The 20314-nt window shown below is 39.1% G+C and overlaps 1 protein-coding gene across 26 annotated transcripts in view; it reads left to right on the top strand.

Annotated features, from left to right (window-relative positions):
- PTPRD (protein tyrosine phosphatase receptor type D) overlaps nucleotides 1-20314 on the top strand; it is a 1160352-nt gene that overhangs the window by 986983 nt on the left and 153055 nt on the right. For 7 of the 26 annotated variants that reach the window (XM_081844735.1, XM_081844724.1, XM_081844744.1 and 4 more), the window contains 10 exons: nucleotides 58-75; nucleotides 1827-1937; nucleotides 3292-3303; nucleotides 5433-5702; nucleotides 6058-6639; nucleotides 9809-9942; nucleotides 11452-11596; nucleotides 14238-14543; nucleotides 15366-15559; nucleotides 19004-19030. In XM_081844735.1, coding sequence (XP_081700861.1) covers nucleotides 58-75; nucleotides 1827-1937; nucleotides 3292-3303; nucleotides 5433-5702; nucleotides 6058-6639; nucleotides 9809-9942; nucleotides 11452-11596; nucleotides 14238-14543; nucleotides 15366-15559; nucleotides 19004-19030 — 1799 coding nt within the window. The remainder of the gene's footprint in view (nucleotides 1-57; nucleotides 76-1826; nucleotides 1938-3291; nucleotides 3304-5432; nucleotides 5703-6057; nucleotides 6640-9808; nucleotides 9943-11451; nucleotides 11597-14237; nucleotides 14544-15365; nucleotides 15560-19003; nucleotides 19031-20314) is intronic. The other 19 variants (XM_081844746.1, XM_081844732.1, XM_081844729.1 and 16 more) reach the window with 9 other exon arrangements.

The raw sequence follows: 20314 nt of genomic DNA, 5'->3' as shown, positions 1-20314 counted from the left end.
TTCTCGTACTAATGCTTCTTCTTTCTAATCTTATTTGCATTCATATTATCCACCCAGGTGGTACACCAATAAGAGGTAAGAGTGCTGAACTAACGTTCACAGAATGATCTTATTCTTTCTGTCCTTTCATACCTTCCATTATATCCATTTTTAAAAAAACAAACAAATGCATTACAGAAATGTCCTTCATCTTTATTTCTTCCTATTGAGTTATGATCAGTGACTTCCATCTTGTGGTTTTGTTTTTTTCCCCACCATCCTTTTCACTTTTCATTGAAAAGAAAAAAAAGTTGTGTTTATTCATTCATTCATTCATTCATTCATTCTTTTCTTCTTTTTCTTTCAAAAAAGATTTGTTACTTTGTGATATGCTTCAAAGAAAGCATATCCGGGTCTCAGGCCACACAACCCAGTCACAGCGTACCATTTGTCCCTCTATTCCTTTTTTTCTTCTTCTTTTTCTACCTTTTTTCTTTTCTCTTTTTTTCCCCTTTTTTTCTTTCTTTTTTTTTGGTCCAACTGGAGCAAAAAAAAAAAGATCATTTTTTTTCTTCCTTAGCTGTTCTTGTTTTGGACCAAGCCAAGATGGTCTGGAGAACAGTTGCAGACATGCAGACGACAACATGGAATATCTACTTTTTAACTTTGTCTTTCAAGGGGGTTTATTTTATTTTTTATTTTTGTTCAATTATATATTTTTCTTTTAACTTTAATAAAGTAAAGTAAAACAACAAGAAAAAACCCACCACATTCTTCTCCCTAATAAATTACAGCAACTATATATATATTTTTTTCTTCTTGGATTTACCCATCACTGGATTTTTGGATCCTTCTGATCTTCAGGCTTTGGAAATGGAAAGGTTGATGACTCAGTATTCTTGGTGATAAAATGTGGTATTGCTGGTTTTTAATCATTTTATATTAAAAAAACAACTGCTCATGTCTTTTGTAATTCTTGTTTTGTTTTTTTTCTTGGGTTTTGTGACACCACACTGCTAATCCCAGCCGTGGATTTTGATGGGTGTCTTAGGGCTGACATCCCGATGGTCCTCAGCAGTGATTGGTTGCTTCTTCCTTGTTGGCTTGGCCCCTGCTTTTTAACATTTTTTTTGCCTCCTAATTCAACTGCTCTTGTTTTTCAGCAAATGCACTAAAAAGATTGTAAGTTGTGGCGAAATGTCTTTCTTTTTCTTACCAATCTGCATGTCTTTAAGGGAGTTTTGTTTCTTTAAAGGAATATTTTGATTACTATAAATGACTAATTTGTTTCTTTTTTCACTTTAAGCAGCCCTTTTTTTTGTACTCGCTGCACATTTTTGTCCTTCTTCAGCGGAAGACTTTCTTGAAACCCATCTTCTCCCTTTTTTTTCTTCTTTTTTCTTCTTTTTGCCGAGTGCCACCTTTTGTATTATTACTTTTGCTGCGCAAATAAATAAATAAAAAATAATCTAATCAGCTAAACAGTGACAACCCTATGACCTAATATCCTATGCTTTGTTTTAAAGCCATATTTCCTTGAAGCAGTCTCACCCATCTTCATTTTAATAGTCTAGGAGAAAACAGTATATTGTGCTAGAAAATATGTTTGCCAAATGCAGATTGTTTTCCTGTGCTAGCATTGATGGTGTGAAAAAAATAATCTCTTTGTTTTTTTCATCACATCATAATTTATTTTTTTTGTCTGTGCCACTGTAGCGAGAAAATGAACCGACGTTGAGTGGACCTCCGCATACAGGGCTTTTCATTATTATTAAGCGGTGTGTCGTTGGGAGCTGAAAAACCCTTCATTGACAGTCTCTTTGGCAATGTATTTTATATCCTTACAGGTGCCCTCCAAATCGAACTGAGCGAAGAATCTGACCAAGGCAAATATGAGTGTGTTGCAACCAACAGTGCAGGGACACGGTATTCTGCCCCTGCCAATCTATATGTCAGAGGTAGGAATGATAAACCCGGGTATCTACCCTTCAGTCAGGCACAAGGGGCGTTAAGTTACTCTCGGGGTCTATGCCATAACTACAGTAATAAGCAAAAGTATCTGGGCAAAGGGGTGGGGGGGGAGGAAAATAAACATTGGAAAAAAGGCTTAGAGTATGAATTTGACAAGGGGAGGAATATGAATAAAGGCACCTTTGAGTCCAATCCACCCCTGTGGACTTAAGGTTTGTAAGTATGCTTCCGTTTTTACATCTTGACTTCTACTTTTTCCTGCATTGACTATTGACCTGAGCGTTGCATTTATTTTTGGGTTTTCCTCTTCTCCTTTCTTTGGTTTATAATTCCTAATGCGATTGCTTGCTGTGCAACTAATTTAGCTCTAATTGAAACTCAGGGGTGCTGAGGTGTGTTGTACCCACATGACCTCTGCTTCTGAGCTGAAAAGGAAAAGTTCTTAGCTTGGAAATTCTCGCCGAAGAGGACAGTGGTGTGGCCTGCCTTCTCTGCTTCTTTAAGCTTAGTTTCGTAGAGCTATAAATATATATATATACACACTGACTCTTAAATTGAAGTTTTATCAGTAATACGTAATCCCTGGCACTGCTGTAATGAACTGGCTGTTCTTTGTATTTTTCAAAAGGGGGAGGGGTGCAGACAGATTTGTCTTTTTTGATAGATATGAATTGGGAGGATAAATTCATAAAAAGTATATTCTTGTAAGGGTAACAGGCATGATTGCTTTTTTAAACCTATGGAAGCTTTTAGTTTTATATATTTAAAGTGGCTTCTTTCTGGCACAGTTTCCAGGGTCTGGCTCTGAAATGAGAGCACCCCTTTCTATATAATTTATACAAATAATCCCATCTCCCTGCAAAAATAAAGGGTGGTTTGGAATGAGAAGGGGAGGGAAAAAAGATGAGGGAAGATTTTGGTTCATACAGCTGTTAGCTCATTACTTTGGTGTGGGGAACGCTGTACAAAACTTTTATAATATATATTTATGATTTAGCTTTCTGACTAGAAAGGGTTCGGAGGTTATTCTGGCCTCCTTAGGAAGCTATCTGGTCCTTTTCCTTTCAAAGTAGTGTTTCTTGCATGAGGCATGTGTGCCGTTACGACTTGAAGGAGTTCCCCTTTCCCCACTCAAATGATGCTAGTTCCTAATACCGCGATAGCTGCGAGAAATTGCTTACGGTCAGAGCTGAGGTAGTAAGGTTTGATTAGAACAAGTAAAAGTTGTTCAAGTAGCAGTTGAAAGCCTTGATATGGCCTTTTTACTCTCTCTGTGTTTCCCTTGTTTTTCTCCTTTCCTCATTTCATTGTGTTCTGCATCAAACCCCCTACATCCCTCAGAGCTGCGAGAAGGTTGGTGTGTTTTTTACTTTTTTACCCACCTTACAAAACTATTAATTAAACCAATAACAAAGAATACAAATGAAATGAATGTAGCTGCATTGTGGCCTTTTTATTTTTAAGTTGATGTTATGTTTAAGCAGAGAATGCCCCGGTCATGGCTTCTAATGTATGCTGGAATCGTTGTGCATGTAGACAGAGGGAGAGAGGCTGGGTGCATGACAAGCCAGTAATACGCTTAACACTTCAAGGAGTTGTCAATCTGGTCAGTGTTCCTGCTTCTGCTTCTTTTTATCTTCTTTTCCTTCTTCAATTTTATTTCCCTTTGATTTCCGTTGTTAATGCCTGCTGATACGGGAATGAGTTCCAGCAGATGCTCCTTTAAGCAGCCCAAGCATGAAGACTAATATTTCTCCTAAGTTTTTTTTCTTTTTCCGTTTTCCGTTTTCTTTCAGTACTACAAATTCTGCATTGCCCCTCACTTGCTTTGTGTGACCTCGGTTGATTGGCTGCTGAAGGCATGTTTCGCTCTTTGTCCTCCCTATGCCAGTCCCATTCACTCACGAGGCCATCACCGTAAGCCCCTATCGAATCTCTAGAAATTTATCTCAATTCAGTGCAAAGGGTAATGAAATGATTGCTTTGTATTCGTAGCCCCTTAATCCAGCAAAAGTTCGCCGCTCTTAAATCACACTTGTCGGCGTATAACGCTAAACCATTCCCCACCCCCTGCCATTAACTTCAGTGGACGGATTTAATGACCACTAACCGACCTCCCATTGATTTCAATGGGATGTGATTATGACTAACGTTCTCCGGCCGGAACCGTAGCCATTTATTTACGAATCGGTTTGTTTATTTCGCTGAATCAAAGACATCCTTGTTTTGAAGGCCCCCGTAAAGCACAGCATATTGTGTGCAATGAAAGCACAGGCCTCTGTTGCCTCTTGTGCTACACATGCACACACATGCACACAGAAAATATTTGAAGCAGGAACACTGATCTGTTATTGCCTGGTAATTTTCTCAGTGTTGTGTTTTCTTAAATATTAACTACTCTGTTAATGCAATGCCCTGCTGCTAAATAGTTTAGATATCACTGTCCCTCATTTTGTACACATAGAGCTGCTTTTAGTAGTATTATTAATCCTAGCAGCTTATTTTGCTTCCCCCTCTGTGTGAACGCCATGGAACCCAGAATGTTTTAATGTTCTTCTCCTCCCCTGCCACCGTATACTTGCTTCATAATAATCCCAAGCTTAAACAAATATCCTCCTATTCCCTTTCCTACCCTCTTAATATCCCTGTTTCTTTTAAACTATCTTGCCTTCACATTTTTTTAAAAAAACCTATTCTCTATCCCAATATGTTTCCTTTCCCTTTCCTTTTAATTGTTTTTGTTTCCCTATACAATTTCTCTCTCTCCTATCATTCCTCCCTAAGCATGATTCCCTATAGACTCTTGTCATTTGCTTGCCTGCATGACCAAAACCAGTACTCATACTGGCTTTGCCTTGTTTCTTCTCCTGTGACTATATATATATCTATATATATCCCATGTCTGTCTCAGTGTTAGTGTGAGGTCTTGAGGCTGCATCCACTTTTTGAGTCTGACAGCAAATCAGAATTGCATTTTTCCGTGTACCGTAGGTGATGTGTTTCAGGGCTGTGATGTGACAATGTGTTGCAGCACATTTCTTCACATCAGCTGGAAGTGTGCAGCGTTGAAGTTGGTTTTGATACTCAACTCAAGCATGCTGTCGACTCTCCAGTTTTCTTCTGTGCATATATATGTATACATATGCATACAGAATATACATGCATATATATGTGTGTGTATGTGTGTGTATCTTTTGCATGGTGTTTGGTGTATTGTTAGTATATAGTTAGTTAATTGTGAGGCCCTACTAGGTCTGGGGTGGGGGGGGAAGCTTTGTATGAATGTGGTTAAAGATATTGATGAATAAATGTAAACAAATATGTACAGACAATATACCTGTCTGGTCTATATTTTATTTTCGGCAAATAAAAGTAGCAATTAATCGTTGAAAGTGTATCTATAAATGCATGTATTCTTGTGTGCAAGATCTATGTTCTCCATTTTTGTATGGGTTATTAGTTTTATGTGTGTTTTATTCCAGTTCGTCGGGTCCCACCAAGGTTTTCGATCCCACCCACCAACCATGAAATTATGCCCGGAGGGAGTGTTAACATCACCTGTGTTGCTGTGGGGTCTCCAATGCCATATGTGAAATGGATGCTGGGAGCAGAAGATCTTACCCCGGAAGATGACATGCCAATAGGAAGGAATGTCCTGGAGCTAAATGACGTCAGGCAATCTGCAAATTACACTTGTGTTGCTATGTCTACTCTTGGTGTTATAGAAGCAATAGCACAGATAACTGTGAAAGGTAAAGGGCATACAATCTGCTTCAAAAAACAACAACAGATAAATCTTTACCATGGCAACACAAATTTTCTGCATATGAACCAAAAGTCCCCAAGCCTCTGATGCTGCTTGCCATTTTAGAGCAACATCAATTTTCTCCTTCGCAAATGTTTAGTTAAATTATTGTCGCAACAAAATGCTTTTCCCATAATATTTTGTTTTTGTTTTTGACAATACTTGAATAAAACAGCATTCTGTTTTGAATTGTATGTGTCCCTTCGCCAAACTGCATTGCTATACTTTTTTAAAAAAACTAGCCATGGTGCTGTGGTGTAATTTCTTGCCAATTGAATAAATTGTCTATTATTTTCTTGCAGCCTTACCCAAACCTCCAGGAACGCCTGTTGTAACAGAAAGCACAGCAACAAGCATTACTTTGACTTGGGATTCTGGAAACCCCGAGCCAGTGTCTTATTACATAATCCAACATAAACCTAAAAACTCTGAGGAACTCTATAAGGAAATTGATGGAGTCGCCACAACTCGATACAGCGTCGCTGGTTTGAGTCCTTATTCTGAGTATGAGTTCAGAGTTGTTGCTGTCAACAACATTGGGCGGGGGCCACCCAGTGAACCGGTTTCAACGCGGACCTCGGAGCAAGCACCGTCTAGCGCACCGCGCAATGTACAAGCCCGTATGTTGAGCTCAACCACAATACTGGTGCAGTGGGAAGAACCTGAGGAGCCCAATGGACAAATACAAGGCTACAGAGTTTATTACACCATGGACCCCTCCCAACATGTCAACAGCTGGTTGAAACATAATGTGGCCGACAGCCATATAACTACCATTGGGAATCTAATACCGCAGAAAACTTACTCTGTGAAAGTTCTTGCTTTTACCTCCGTTGGTGATGGGCCTCTTTCTAGTGACATTCAAGTCATCACTCAGACAGGAGGTAAGAGGAAAACTCTAGAAAGTTCTCACCGGTACGGCTGGGGTCGGAGGGTTGGTATCTGACTTTTCTAAGCAATAAAGTCAAAGGTACATATAGATGAACCCAGTAAAAGTGTTTCAAAAACATATTCTAAATCCAGATGGCTAAGCTGTGAGTTGGATTGGGAATCTATGTTTTTTGACTTTACCATGAAGTTTATTCAGTAATGAATAGTTTTGACATTTTTGTGTATTGTACTCACCTTTAACAGTTCTTATGCCATGAACAGCCTCTCTGAAACTTTGTTTGCTGTTTCCATTTGCATGTTAATCACATAGTTATATATTGTTGAAATTTTCTCAAGTTCCTTCAGAAGTTCCATTTCCATATTCTGCTTTTGTAATGATAAATGACCTCACAGGACAAATATTTAATGAAAAATGAAAGTTCCGCACTGAATATAACTTCCTTGGAATATAACGTCCCTGCCCTGTTAAAATAAAAATAAAAATTGAAAAACTACTTGAAATCCAGCACATCCTACTTATGTACTCATGTGTGTCAGGGATATATATATATATATCAAACTCATAACAATACATTCCCTTCAAAGCTTCCATTTCAGCTCCAGCCAGGGTGACCCATGGTCAGGAATTATTATTATGTATATGTATATATACATATACATATACATATACATATACATATACATATACATATATATAAAATGCCCTGCCCTTACTGCCTGTCCAGTACAATCACAGCTCTCATGGGGAGACTAAACAAATTAAAAACATTTTTTTTAAAAGCAGCACATGAATCAAGTTTATAATAACAAAGTTATTACGGATAAAAACTTTGTCAAGACCTCAGTACCCTTCATGGTTGAGTCAGTATTTGAATCTCCCTTTTTACCAGCAGAGTCCAACACTGCATACTAGTCCTTGCAAAGTAACTGTTGATACACTGATCTTTTGATTATAAGCTATACAGAAATATAATTAGGGCTTAAAAAAATAAAAATCCTTAACTTGGAGAGCACAGTTACACTTTTGACTCAACACCACTACATCATGAAAACCCCAAGAGGGTGTCCCCTAGCCACAGCCTTTAATTCAAACAGGAATCAGGCTTTCTAACTCCCAGCGAGTTGGGGGGGGGGCATACTCACTTGGCATCTGGCACAGAGCCCCTTCCTTGCCTTAATGGTCCATACTTATAGGGACATAAGTATCAGTAAAAGCTAGCTGTCTATTTCCAGGAATTAAATCAGTGCTGAAGCCAGGAATTGGAAGCAGGCTCCAGCATACAGTCTAACTGCTCCCCAAACTCATAACAATACATTCCCTTCAAAGCTTCCATTTCAGCTCCAGCCAGGGTGACCCATGGTCAGGAATTATTATTATTTTATTGTTGTTGGGTTTTATATATATATATATATAGAGAGAGAGAGAGAGAGAGAGAGAGAGAGAGAGAGAGAGAGAGAGAGAGCGCGCGAGCGCTTTTCACCATATAGGTCTCAAAGTGGTTTACAACAATGAAATATACCATATACAACATTTAAAACATAAAATAAACCTCCAAAACAATTTAAGGTGAAAAAAGCAATCACAAAAGAATAAAAAGTTGAAGGGGAAAGAACAGGGCACTGAAGGAGTCGCAAGGAGTTCCTCATCCCTACATAAACATAAATCAGTATTGGATTCAGATATGAAATTATGGGTAGATTGAAGAGAAAATCTACAAAACACACTTAAACTAGTAATGTAGAGCCATTAGGAGAGAGTTTTGCCAAAAAAAAAAAAAAAAAAAAAGTCTGCCAAATAAAAGGGCCGTTCTTTAGGGCAGGCATAGGCAAACTAGGCCCTCCAGGTGTTTTGAGACTACAATTCCCATCATCCCTGACCACTGGTCTTGTTAGGTAGGGATGATGGGAGTTGTAGTCCCAAAACATCTGGAGGACCAAGTTTGCCTATGCCTGCTCTAGTGCCCATCAGCACACAAAGCAAATATGGAAAGAGCAAGCCCTATGTTTGTTCATGGGGCAGTGGAGGGAGTAACTAGATCCTCTTTCCTCAATGATAGTCTTCTTTGTGACCAAGTACCTAGACCATGTGGGGGGCTCTGTGGTCTAAACCACTGAGCCTAGGGCTTGCCGATTGGAAGGTCGGCGGTTCGAATCCCCGCAACGGGATGAGCTCCTGTTGCTCGGTCCTAGCTCCTGACAACCTAGCAATTTGAAAGCACGTCAAAGTGCAAGTAGATAAATAGGTATCGCTCCAGTGGGAAAGTAAATGGCGTTTCTGTTTTCTGCTCTGGTTTCACCAGAAGTGGCTTAGTCATGCTGGCCACATGACCCGGAAAAACTGTCTGCGGACAAACGCCGGCTCCCTTGGCCAGTAAAGAGAGATGAGTGCCGCAACTCCAGAGTCATTCGCAACTGGACTTGACTGTCAGGGGTCCTTTATCTTTACCTTTTTTACCTGTTTACTGAACTCCTTTCATATCACAAACTTTTAAAGAGACTGTCTGCTCCTTGAGATTGTGATTGAAATAGCCCATAGGATTTTGTTGTGTTTTACAGCGTTAAATTGCCAAATGTAGGGAGAAGAACAGGGTTTTCCCTCTTCCCCCTAGCATAGTATCTAACAGTCATGTTTTCTCCTATTAGTGTCTAAGCAGTAAGCACAAACCTGCATTTACCTTTAGTCAAGAAACAGGCAGGCTCAGGGGATGGTTTATCTGGCTAAGACACAGAGAAGTTCATATTATTCCTGTTTGTCATGTATATAGAGTACTGTCATAACTCAAGTGGCTCTGCTGGATCAAAGCAATGTGCAGAAACATTTTGTCTGGTAAACAGTATGTTGACAGTGTAAAGAAAGGCTGCTCAAGCAACAGTATTAACTGCAATAAAGAACAGGACTATCTGGGTGATTAATTCCCAGCTGAGCAAACAGCGGAACAGAAAGTGACATGTTTGGAATGCATGTTTTGGAATGCTCTTGGGAAGGTGACGCTACTGGAAATGAAACCTGGCTGCTTCCATTAGTGGGTCTTCAATAGAAACCTAAACCTGGAAGTGGTGGTCTGTGTGGAGTCTATAATTGCAGGAAACAACTCTTAATTTTCCCCGCTGCCCCCAGTAAATGTACTTACTGAATGTTGATATTGTGTCCTCCTGCATCAGTCCCAGGGCAGCCATTGAACTTCAAAGCTGAACCAGAATCCGAAACAAGCATACTCCTTTCTTGGACCCCTCCACGGTCTGACACAATCTCCAACTATGATCTTGTTTACAAAGATGGAGAGCATGGAGAAGAGGTAAGTGAACTAGCTTTATGCCTTTGGAACACATTTTACAGGCCTTGAAAGTTGATAGACAGGTAGTCAGCCTCGTGTTAGTTGAAGGTTACCCAGTTGCTTGTTTAGTCAGATGTTCGCCTCATTCAATGCACATGGGATTGCAGCCTGAATTATATTGTCTACAACCCTAAATGTGCTCTGATTCCAGATGTTCAAATTTATAATGTAAGGAGTAAAGACAGTTCAATGCAAACTGATCTGTTTGTCTAACTATAGCCCCTTCAAAAATCTTAACTATGGTTTGTCTAACTAAACTCTCTGCTGTAATTCCAAGACTATACTTCCATAAGTGGCCATCTTGATTTCTGTAACAAATATAATGGAACCCTGGTTTTCGAAAATAATCCATTCCAGAAGATTGGTTGACTTCCAAAATGTTCAAAAACTGAGGAGCAATGGGTGGTTGGTAAAATCCATTGAGAAAAAGGAAAAACATGCAGCGGAAGCCATTCGACTTCAGAGGTGCCTTTGAAAATGGAAGTGATTACTTCCAGGTTTTCAGCTTCCAGCTTCCGAAATGTTCAGCTTCCGAGATTCTCCAAAACCGAGGTTCCACTGTACAAGTATAACCACACAGATGCATATTTTACTGTTGGCTTTGAAACAGAAGTAAGATATTGGTAAAAATGTTGTTTTCTTTTATTTTCTGATGTCCTCTAGCCTCCATGGACTGATTGCTTAGACAGATGGGTGGGGCCATCTCTTTGTAGATTGCATTGAATTCAGGGTAGCGTGCAAAAGCAATATGTTCATTGGCCCACATGGTTTGATTTCCAGACTGTGCAGGCAAAGGAAGCATTTTCCTTTGCACCAATCAACTCCATTTGTGAGCTCCAATCGGTAGCTGATTCCAGAGGCTTGTATTTGGCACAGAATTTAAATACAGCCCAAAATACAAACCCCAGTGGCAGTAGGAGTCGGCTCTGATTGGTAGCCTCCGGGTGGAGCCAATTTGAGTGGTGGTGCTTCTTGCACCAAATTTAAAAGGCACAAAATGCAAGCCCTGTGTGCAAAGGAATAATAGGGAGCACACTTTAGGGCTCCTGATTCTTCCTTTGCAGTTGGCTGCTTTACCCAGCCCACATCTGATGGCATATGATGTCAGGTGTAGGTTAGGTGGGTGTGCCTGCGAAACAAACATGTCTACAGGCCAAATGAGAATCACTACTTTAGCATGCGAAGCAGAGATTCCCTGTGCCTGATGTAGATCAGCCAGCTTCACATGGAGAGGCACCAACCACTTACAAGTAAGGTACCGTTCTGGAAAGTTAGGATTTAGCGTAATGAAGTTATTCCACATGCAATGGCTTGTGCCTGGAGCTGGAACCACACTGTGATGGCAGTGGTTGTGACCTGCTCCTTACGTTGGAATAGAAGTTTTGAGATTGAGTGTTAGAAATTCTTTAGAAGCAAAGACCCAAAGATCTAGATTTAAATTCATTTCCCCCTTTCCGACTTCCCCTTTAGCAGCGGATTTCCATTGATCCAGCTACAACTTACCACTTGCAAGGTCTAAAACCAAATAGTTTGTATTACTTCCGTCTGTCTGCACGCTCTCCACAAGGCCTTGGTGCTTCAACGGCAGAAATATCAGCTAGAACAATGCAGTCAAGTAGGTGTCTTTCTTTGATTACTTCATTTCTCTTCTTTATACTTGTTGACAAGCTAGTTGGCAAGTGAGTGAAATCCTATTATGTTTCAGTTATGGCTACATTGAGAAAATTTAACTAAAAACACGCAGGTCAATACACTTTGAAGAACTATAAGCATAGCATTTTCTTAGAAGGGTAACATGATACCCCCAACCCCTGTCACGAGACAAAGGGTGCATTCAGACATTGTTTATCATACAGTTATGAATCTGTGCAAGTCTAAGGTTCGCACACCCACCCCTTGACATTCCTCTAGTATAACTGAGGAAATTGAAAGCTTTCATTTCTGTTTTAAATTATACTATTGAACCAGGTTCGAGGCTCTTTACAGATTGGGTCTAGGATACATCAAGGATTGCCTAATTCCTTATATCCCTGCTTGATCACTGAGGTTTTCTGGGGAGTCGCCATTAGCGGCCTCCCGTGGCTTGGATGGACAACTCATATTTAGTATTGTGAGCCCAAATTTATGGAGCTCCCTTCCAGCTGAGGTCAAAACAGGCCCCCTCCTTCCTGAACTTACAGCAGCTACTGAAGCCTTTTTTCTTCCAGCAAGTCATTTTAATTGAAGCTTAAATTTTATAGTTTTAGCTGATTTCTTATTTTTATTTTGCACTGTATCTTTATAAAACAGTTAGAGACTATTGTAGTTAAGGGGTATATAAAACTGTTTAAATAAATAAATAACATTCAACCGACGTTTTGTGTTGTGCCTAAATCCTAAACTGTGGTTGATCTTAAGTAAGCTCTGTTGAAGCAAGCCAGCCTCAGGCCAAGCGTGATCAAGCTGGCTTGTTTCATCGAAACAACTGTTACGATTAAGCACAGCTTTCGGACAAAATTGCAAGCAGCAGTTAATCAAAAATAGAAACTAAAGTTTCTCATCTCCCTGTGGCCACACAGAAGTGGGAGGGCAAACACTTGCCAAGGCTTCTTACCATACTGTAACCATGGTCAATAGTGAAATCTAGACACAGCCAACATGTTTTTGGAATCCTCAGAAGCAACTGAGACAAACAAAAGTGGATCGCTCATCTTTCGCTTTGAGTTTTAAAAGTTTAAAAATATGTTTAGGAAATGTATTTTTTTTAGGTCTCAGAGGGAGGAATTACAGGAAAATAAAAATCTTTTCTGTGTTGCTACCTGGGAAAGAGATGCAAAAAGGACTTGAGGAGACAGATTGAGATCAGTGGGACTTCTAAGTAATGCATGTGAAAGAGGTCAAGGTTCCCAATTTCCCCAAATATTTCAAATATAAAACTGGATTTTTAAAAAGTAATTTCTGTGTATGCAACTGGAGGAAAAATCTATTATTATTATTACTGTGTGGATAGGATTTGTGCCCCAAAGAGATGAAGGTGTTAAGATTTGAATGACATTTGCTTCTAAACTACTGTGGACATGCATTTTGGTTCTATTTCGAATGAATTTAACTTTTGGTTAAGTAAATTAAATCATAAGATTTCATTAGGAATCTCCACACTGGTTTTGCTTAGGCAAACTTCTATATTAGCTGTTCGTGTATTGTGTGTGGTGGTGGGATGCTGATAGTTTGTATGTATTATGAAATCGCTGGTAGACTTTAATTCTTTGCTAGCCGAGGTTTCTCCAAGAGGAGCTAAAATATAAAAGAGAGACTGGACCTAGGGTAAGTACAAGTTGCAGTCAGAATCATCAGCCCTGTCACTTTTCCATGGTAGGTAAACCTTTGTCTAAGATTAGCACAATCCCCTTATTGATTCTGCATGTTTTACAGTGTTTTGGCTACAATTGATGTTTGAAATAAAGACTTTTGATTTGAACCTTAATTGTAGCACACATGTTCCAGGCCACTGCAGTCGTAAAAAAGAAAAGATAAAGAAAAGTGGAGTTGGGGGAGGGGAGAGAAACCTGGTGGTGTGTGATGGTTTTTATTTTATGTCTATTAGATGTGTTTGAGTTTTGAAATAGTTCTGATTCTTTTCTTCATGGCACTTCATATATTATTATATATATATTAGATATGGATATCAATCTATAAAACATAGTGTTTAAAAGACTGGTTATAGATAGATAGATCATCTATATATAATATATATTATATATTATATCTATATATGATATATGATATATCTATCTCTCTATCTCTCTATCTATCAATATAAAACATAGTGTATAATAGACTGGGTATTTTGTCAGACATGCCAAAATATTTTTTTAAAAAAACAACTTAAAAATAACAGATCAACCAGCAAGCATACAACATAAAAGCTTAGGTAGTAGACACATAGAAGTATCATGTTTGATGTTTTTATTTCAAGAAGAATTTTTAATCACAGGTAGGTAACAATATATTGAGGCTCATTTTCATGTATTTCCCCCTACATCCCTTTCCACCTTTTAGTTCATTCATTTTCAGTTGGTTCACTTTTAATAAGCCAAGGCTCATAATATTATCTAAAGTTTCTGTTTTTAAGTTTGCGATTTTGATTTGCCCTTGGTTTTTCCCTTCGTTATTTATTTTCTTTTTTCTTTTCCTTTTGCTCATTTTTTTTTCCTTTTCCTTCAACCACTTCTGTTCCTTCACACTCAAATCCTCCTTTAACCCACTACTGAAATTAGAGCCATCAGCTCCTCCTCAAGACATTAGTTGCAAGAGCCCCAGCTCCACTAGTATTTTGGTAAGTTGGCAGCCTCCGCCAGTGGAAAAACAGAACGGAATTATCACTTCCTACTCCATCAAGTACACTGGAATTGATGGAGAAGATGACAAGCCCCACGAAATTTTGGGAATTGCTCCGGACACGTCACAGTACCTTTTGGAACAGTTGGAAAAATGGACTGAATATCGGATTTCTGTGACAGCCCACACTGATGTTGGACCTGGCCCAGAGAGTGAATCTGTGTTGATCCGAACAGATGAAGATGGTATGTTTCATCCAACACGTCAGTTTGACTCTCTCTCTCAATCTGCTGTCTTTGTGTGGTCTAAGATTATTCCGTTTCCCCGCTCTGCTCATCTTTTTTGACCCCTGATGAGTTTTACAAAATATTTTAAACACAAATGCTTGCATTTGCATTTGTTTGTTTTTGCTTTGAAATATATGCGCAGAAGAATCACACTTTAAAGTTTTGCTCCTTGTAAGCATGTATATTTTTCTTCTATTTGAAGATTCCCCCCTCCTTTTCTTTCTTACTTTTTAGCTCTTCTGATTTTAACTCTTTCTTTAAGAGTACCCTTAAAGCGTTTCTCTTTTGGAAAACTGATGCTGCTCCCTTTTTTAAAAAAAAATATTTTGGATGCTGACTCTCTTTCGTATCTGAACACTGAAGACTGCACCCCTTCCCTTTATCTTTTTTCCCCTACTTAAAAAAATAAATAAGCAAAATCAGAAAACAAGCAACATTTTAAAAGTCTTCTTGGTTTTTATTATTTTGATTACTAAATTACTTCTTTGTACTTCAATGCTTTGAGTCTCAAAGCATCTTCCTTGGCTTTTGTGCGTTTTTACATGTTTTTTCTATTTCTCTAATACTCTTTTTTCTTCCATTTTTGCATCAGTCATGGTTTTTGATCTTTTCACTGAAATGTAGAGCAGATTTGTTGGGTGTTTTCATTTGTATTCTTCGAGAAAGGATTAGTGGGTCTGCGCTTTAAAAAAAAAAAAACAAAAGAAAAAGAAAGAAAAAGACACTGGTTGTTTTGGACAAGTACCTGTAATTCTTCTTTTATCCACTGATGTGTTCCAGTTCCTAGTGGTCCTCCTCGCAAAGTCGAGGTAGAGGCTGTCAACTCTACAGCTGTTAAAGTGTTGTGGCGTTCACCAGTGCCCAATAAGCAGCATGGTCAAATCCGAGGGTACCAGGTGCATTATGTGAAAATGGAAAATGGAGAGCCCAGGGGGCAACCCATGCTGAAGGATATCATGTTGGCTGATGCACAGGTAATTAAACATACTCTGTCAATTCACGTAACAAAAAATAATAATGCTGTACAGTGGTACCTCTGGTTACGTACTTAATTTGTTCTGGAGGTCCGTTCTTAACTTGAAACTGTTCTTAACCTGAAGCACCACTTTAGCTAATGGGGCCTCCTGCTGCTGCCGCACTGCCAGAGCACAATTTCTGTTCTCATCCTGAAGCAAAGTTCTTAACCTGAAGCACTATTTCTGGGTTAGCGGAGTCTGTAACCTGAAGCGTCTGTAACCTGAGGTACCACTGTATTTAGTAGTGTAATTATGTCTTCTATTTTGAACTGCAAAATGGAATGCCCCCTTCCTGTTCCAATAGGTTATTGCCACAGAGTACCCTGAATATTTCAGAAGCCAACAGTCATTCATAAAATTCATAGAATCATAGAGTTGGAAGGGACCCTGAGGCAGAGCTGTCTTTTCCCTTTTCTTGCGAGGAATCCTATTTGGAATAAGGGAATTTCCCTTAAAAAAAAAGGGAAACGTTGACAGCTATGTCCTGAGGAGCATTTAATGCAGGAATCGAACCTTCAGCCTTAGTGTTATCAGCCCCATGCTCTAAGCAACTGCGCTAGTCAGACCATGTGGATGGCATTGTGGTTTAAACCACTGGGCCTCTTGGGCTTCCTGATCAGAAGGTCAGCGGTTCAAATCCCCATAACGGGGTGAGCTCCCATTGCTCTGTCCCAGCTCCTGCCAACCTAGCAGTTCGAAAGCATGCCAGTGCAGGTAGATAAATAGATAAATGGCCTTTCCGTGCGCTCTGGTTCCCATCACGGTGTCCTGTTGTGCCAGAAGCGGTTTAGTCCTGCTGGCCACATGACCCGGAAAGCTGTCTGTGGACAAATGCCGGCTCCCTCGGCCCTAAAGCGAGATGAGTGCCACAACCCCAGAGTCGCCTTTGACTGGACTTAACTGTCCAGGGGTCCTTTGCCTATACTTTTACCTACCTCTGAAACTTTTATTCCTATAAATAAATCACCGTTCTGGATCTGCAGCAATCTGTATGAAGTAGTCAGTCGCACTGCAGTGGGGTGAAACCACCATTTCTAAAGATGTGCACCTGAAATGCAGAATTTGAACTTTCATTCCTGCCTTTGTCTTTCTCTGTTAGGTCGGTGGTTCTATCAGAAGAGACAGTGCCAGTTCCCTGTTTGGCTGGGATAATAATAATAATAATAATAATAATAATAATAATAATAATAATTTATTTATATCCCGCCCTCCCCAGCCGAAGCCGGGCTCAGAGCAGCTAACATCAAATGTATAGCACATTAACATAAAATCAGACAATCAGTTAAAATACATCCTCAAATCAGATCAGGATCAGAATAAAATCCAATCAGATGGCAACCCGCAGATTAGGGTTGGGGACCTTAAATGCTCACCAGGCCCAACTGTTTGTGCTGAACTTATATGGGCCTGTGAGAAAAATTGGGAGGCCACTTTCATGCAAGTTCTTATGAAAGGGGAGAGGGAGTCAGACTGAACCCCGACCAAAAGCCTGGCAGAACAGGTCCGTCTTGCAGGCCCTGTGGAAAGATGTCAAGTCCCGCAGGGCCCTAGTCTCTTGTGACAGAGCGTTCCACCAGATCGGAACCACAGCCAAAAAGCCCTGGCTCTAGTTGAGACTAGCCTAACCTCTCTGTGGTCTGGGACCTTCAGGATGTTTTTATTTGAAGACCGTAAGTTCCTCTGTGGGACATACCAGGAGAGGCGGTCCCGTAGATACGAGGGTCCTAGGCCGTATAGGGCTTTGAAGGTTAAAACCAGCACCTTAAACCTGATCCTGTACCCCACCGGGATAGCCTCACATAAAGGATTTCTAGACTGGGAACTATATCTGTTGTGTATTTGATAAGCAAGATCAATTGTGTCTACTTTCCTCTTACTTTACATTCATGTAATATAAGGGGAAATAAGATGTTTCTCAATGTTATGACTATTAGTTAACATTTCATGTATTTTTCTTGTGACTGGCAGGAATTTTCTAACCTGTTTCCAGGAATTGCATCAGTAGGATTTTTATTTTTTAAAAAAATCTGGGTCCTGTTGTTGCATTAATTTGTCACTACCTCCGTGAGCAAGACCCAACTGAAGTTAAGCATTTTAAGTCCCATTAATTTCAAATCATTTAAGCTAAGCATTTGTTTAAATCCCTTCCATTGAAATAAATCATTTTGGTTGGATCAAGTGCAGTATCAGCTAGAGTTTGGTATTATAGGTTTTGAACTCAATTACATACATTACATATAGAGCAGTGTGTTTTAAATGAAAATTGACCTAGTAACAAGTTATGTCTAGATTTTATATTATTACAGATATTCCGGGTGTGATGTAGTGAAAGTGTAAAACTGCTTATTTTTTATCTCACAAATTGTAACAGATAATAGAGAATTTATGTTCTGAGTGAATAGATTTGTTCACATTAAGGAAGCTTCAAAAATATAGGATTTTAATTATCTCTATGTGCTTTATGAGCTTGAAATTCTTGAGTTCATTGTGCTGGTAACATAAAATATGTATCCCACAAAAGTATTCCATTTAAGATTGATTCTGGATGAAAACATGGCAATAGACAATCATAATCATCAGATATTATGCTCTAAACAGTTTAGATGGAAACAATTTGTGATAACTACAGTATATTCAAAGAGGAACTGTAACTTTTTTCCCCTGTGGAGATATAAATCACTTCTATTTTGCTGATGTGTTCCTTAAATGGTTTCTGAACGTGCTAGCCCCTTTCCTTATTCTCACCAATGTTTTTAGCACCATTAGAACAAACTATTTCTGCCTTTGCTTCATTGTGAATCTGGGCAATGATGTAAAAAAGAAAGAAAGGGGAAGAACAATATGGCTGTGTTGTGTCTTTCTTGAACATATTTTTTTTTCCCTGAGGGGGGGACTATAGTCAGATTCCAATTTTAGATGATAGAAGGAGCAGAGAAAATGTGCTGTTGGTCATAGGGTTTCATTACTGACATGAAGTCTCAAGTACATATAAATTGCCTCTATTAATCTAAACAGGTGCACTGAATTAATTTTGACAAGGTAAAATAGAAATGAAAATGAATATGGCTTAGTAGCATGTGATTAAACAAAATGTAGCCTTTCATTACATCTCAGCAGCTCAAATTAATGCAGTCATGAAACATTACTATGAAATAATAAAAGCACTCCAGACTGGGATCTCTACTTTCCTAGAAGGAAGAGAGTCTGTTACTTATTTACAATTTTGGCAACAAGTCACGCTGCTTTTTTTAAGGAGCTAAATTCAGGCTGATTTTTTGCAAGCTAGTTTTTATGATTTTTTTTTTTTCTGTCTGTCCTAAGAATAAAGTTGCCTCAGCCCAGGCTACAAATATCTCCTTATCTCTTCTGTTTTTCTTCCCAACATCCTTTACTCTCAATTAGTGGGAATATGATGATACTACTGAACATGTGAGTAAAAACTGACTGGCCAATCAAAAAAGTGTGGTGGCTTTTTCTCCGCTTTAATCTTTATTTTTTCCTACATTTGGTTGTTTGCACATGTGCATGGATTAACACCTTATTTCATCATCTATGGCATTTGGATTTTTCTGCCTTCTTTTTTCTTTCCTTTTGGTTTGGCGTAGTGCTGATTTTTTTCTAAGTGTGTTGAATTTGCATACTCGTCTGTTCAGTCACTGACACTAACTTTTATCTCGCAGTGCACTCCAGAAAACTATTCTTAAAATAACACAAAACATGTACTCATTCCCATCTGCTTGATAACTCTGCACCTTCAGGTCCCAATGCACTCAGGGTTTGTTATAAAACAAATTACTTTTATTTTTAGCTGCTAACATGATGCCCATTTCCATTATTGACACATCATATTAAATGTATATTTGTGAAAATATACATTGGTACTGGCTGTGTGCCAGTGATGTTTAAACAGCTTTGTTGCAGATATCGCTTCCATCATTATTAACTAAGATTCCATCATCTCCATTTAAAAAGATACTTTTTAATCTGTACTCTTTCCCCCGCCCATACTGTCTCTTCCACTTGTAACTGAAGCCCCAGAAACTGAGGGTGGATCTATATTCTAGTTTCCTCTCTCCATTTGATGAAATGTCGTCAGTCAGTGAACTGATGCTGAATATCCACACACATTGTTTTCTTGTGGATAATTCAGTATTTGTTCAGATTCAGTCTGCCACGTTCAATCTTTGAAAACGAACTTTTTAAAAAAGCATTTAACTGGGAAGAGATGTGTGGTCCCATAGAATTAAATCCATATGCTTGATAGGGTTATTCATAGAATGACTGAATGCCCAAGTCTGAAGACCTTGGATTGCATTTTTCAGATGCATATTACTGAACCCATTTTTATTATCCATTAATACGACTATTTTGTTGTTGTTATCTTACTGGGTGATTGCACTCATGGATTCTACACATACATGAGCATTTTACAAACCTCAAGCAACCTACCGTACTTTTCCGTGTATAAGGCTATGTTTTTTTTCTTTAAAAATCATGCTAAAAAGTGGGGGTCGTCTTATACATGGGTAGTGCATAGGGTGGACGTTTGATTGGTTGCTGCTGAGGCTGTCAGCGACTATTGTGCGTGTTATTGGTTGCTGCATCAATGGGTGGTGTTGATTGGCTGACACTTCGGCAGTTGGGCAGGTGATTGGCAGCTTCTGCCGGCGATGGGACAGATAGGAGGCAGATTTTGCAATGTGGGCGGATGAG

The sequence above is a fragment of the Podarcis erhardii genome (assembly GCF_964252035.2).
Source record: "Podarcis erhardii genome assembly, chromosome: 17".
Taxonomy (NCBI): Eukaryota; Metazoa; Chordata; class Lepidosauria; order Squamata; family Lacertidae; genus Podarcis; species Podarcis erhardii.
Note: the sequence above shows the minus strand (reverse complement) of the source record. Positions and strands in the feature narration are given on the sequence as shown.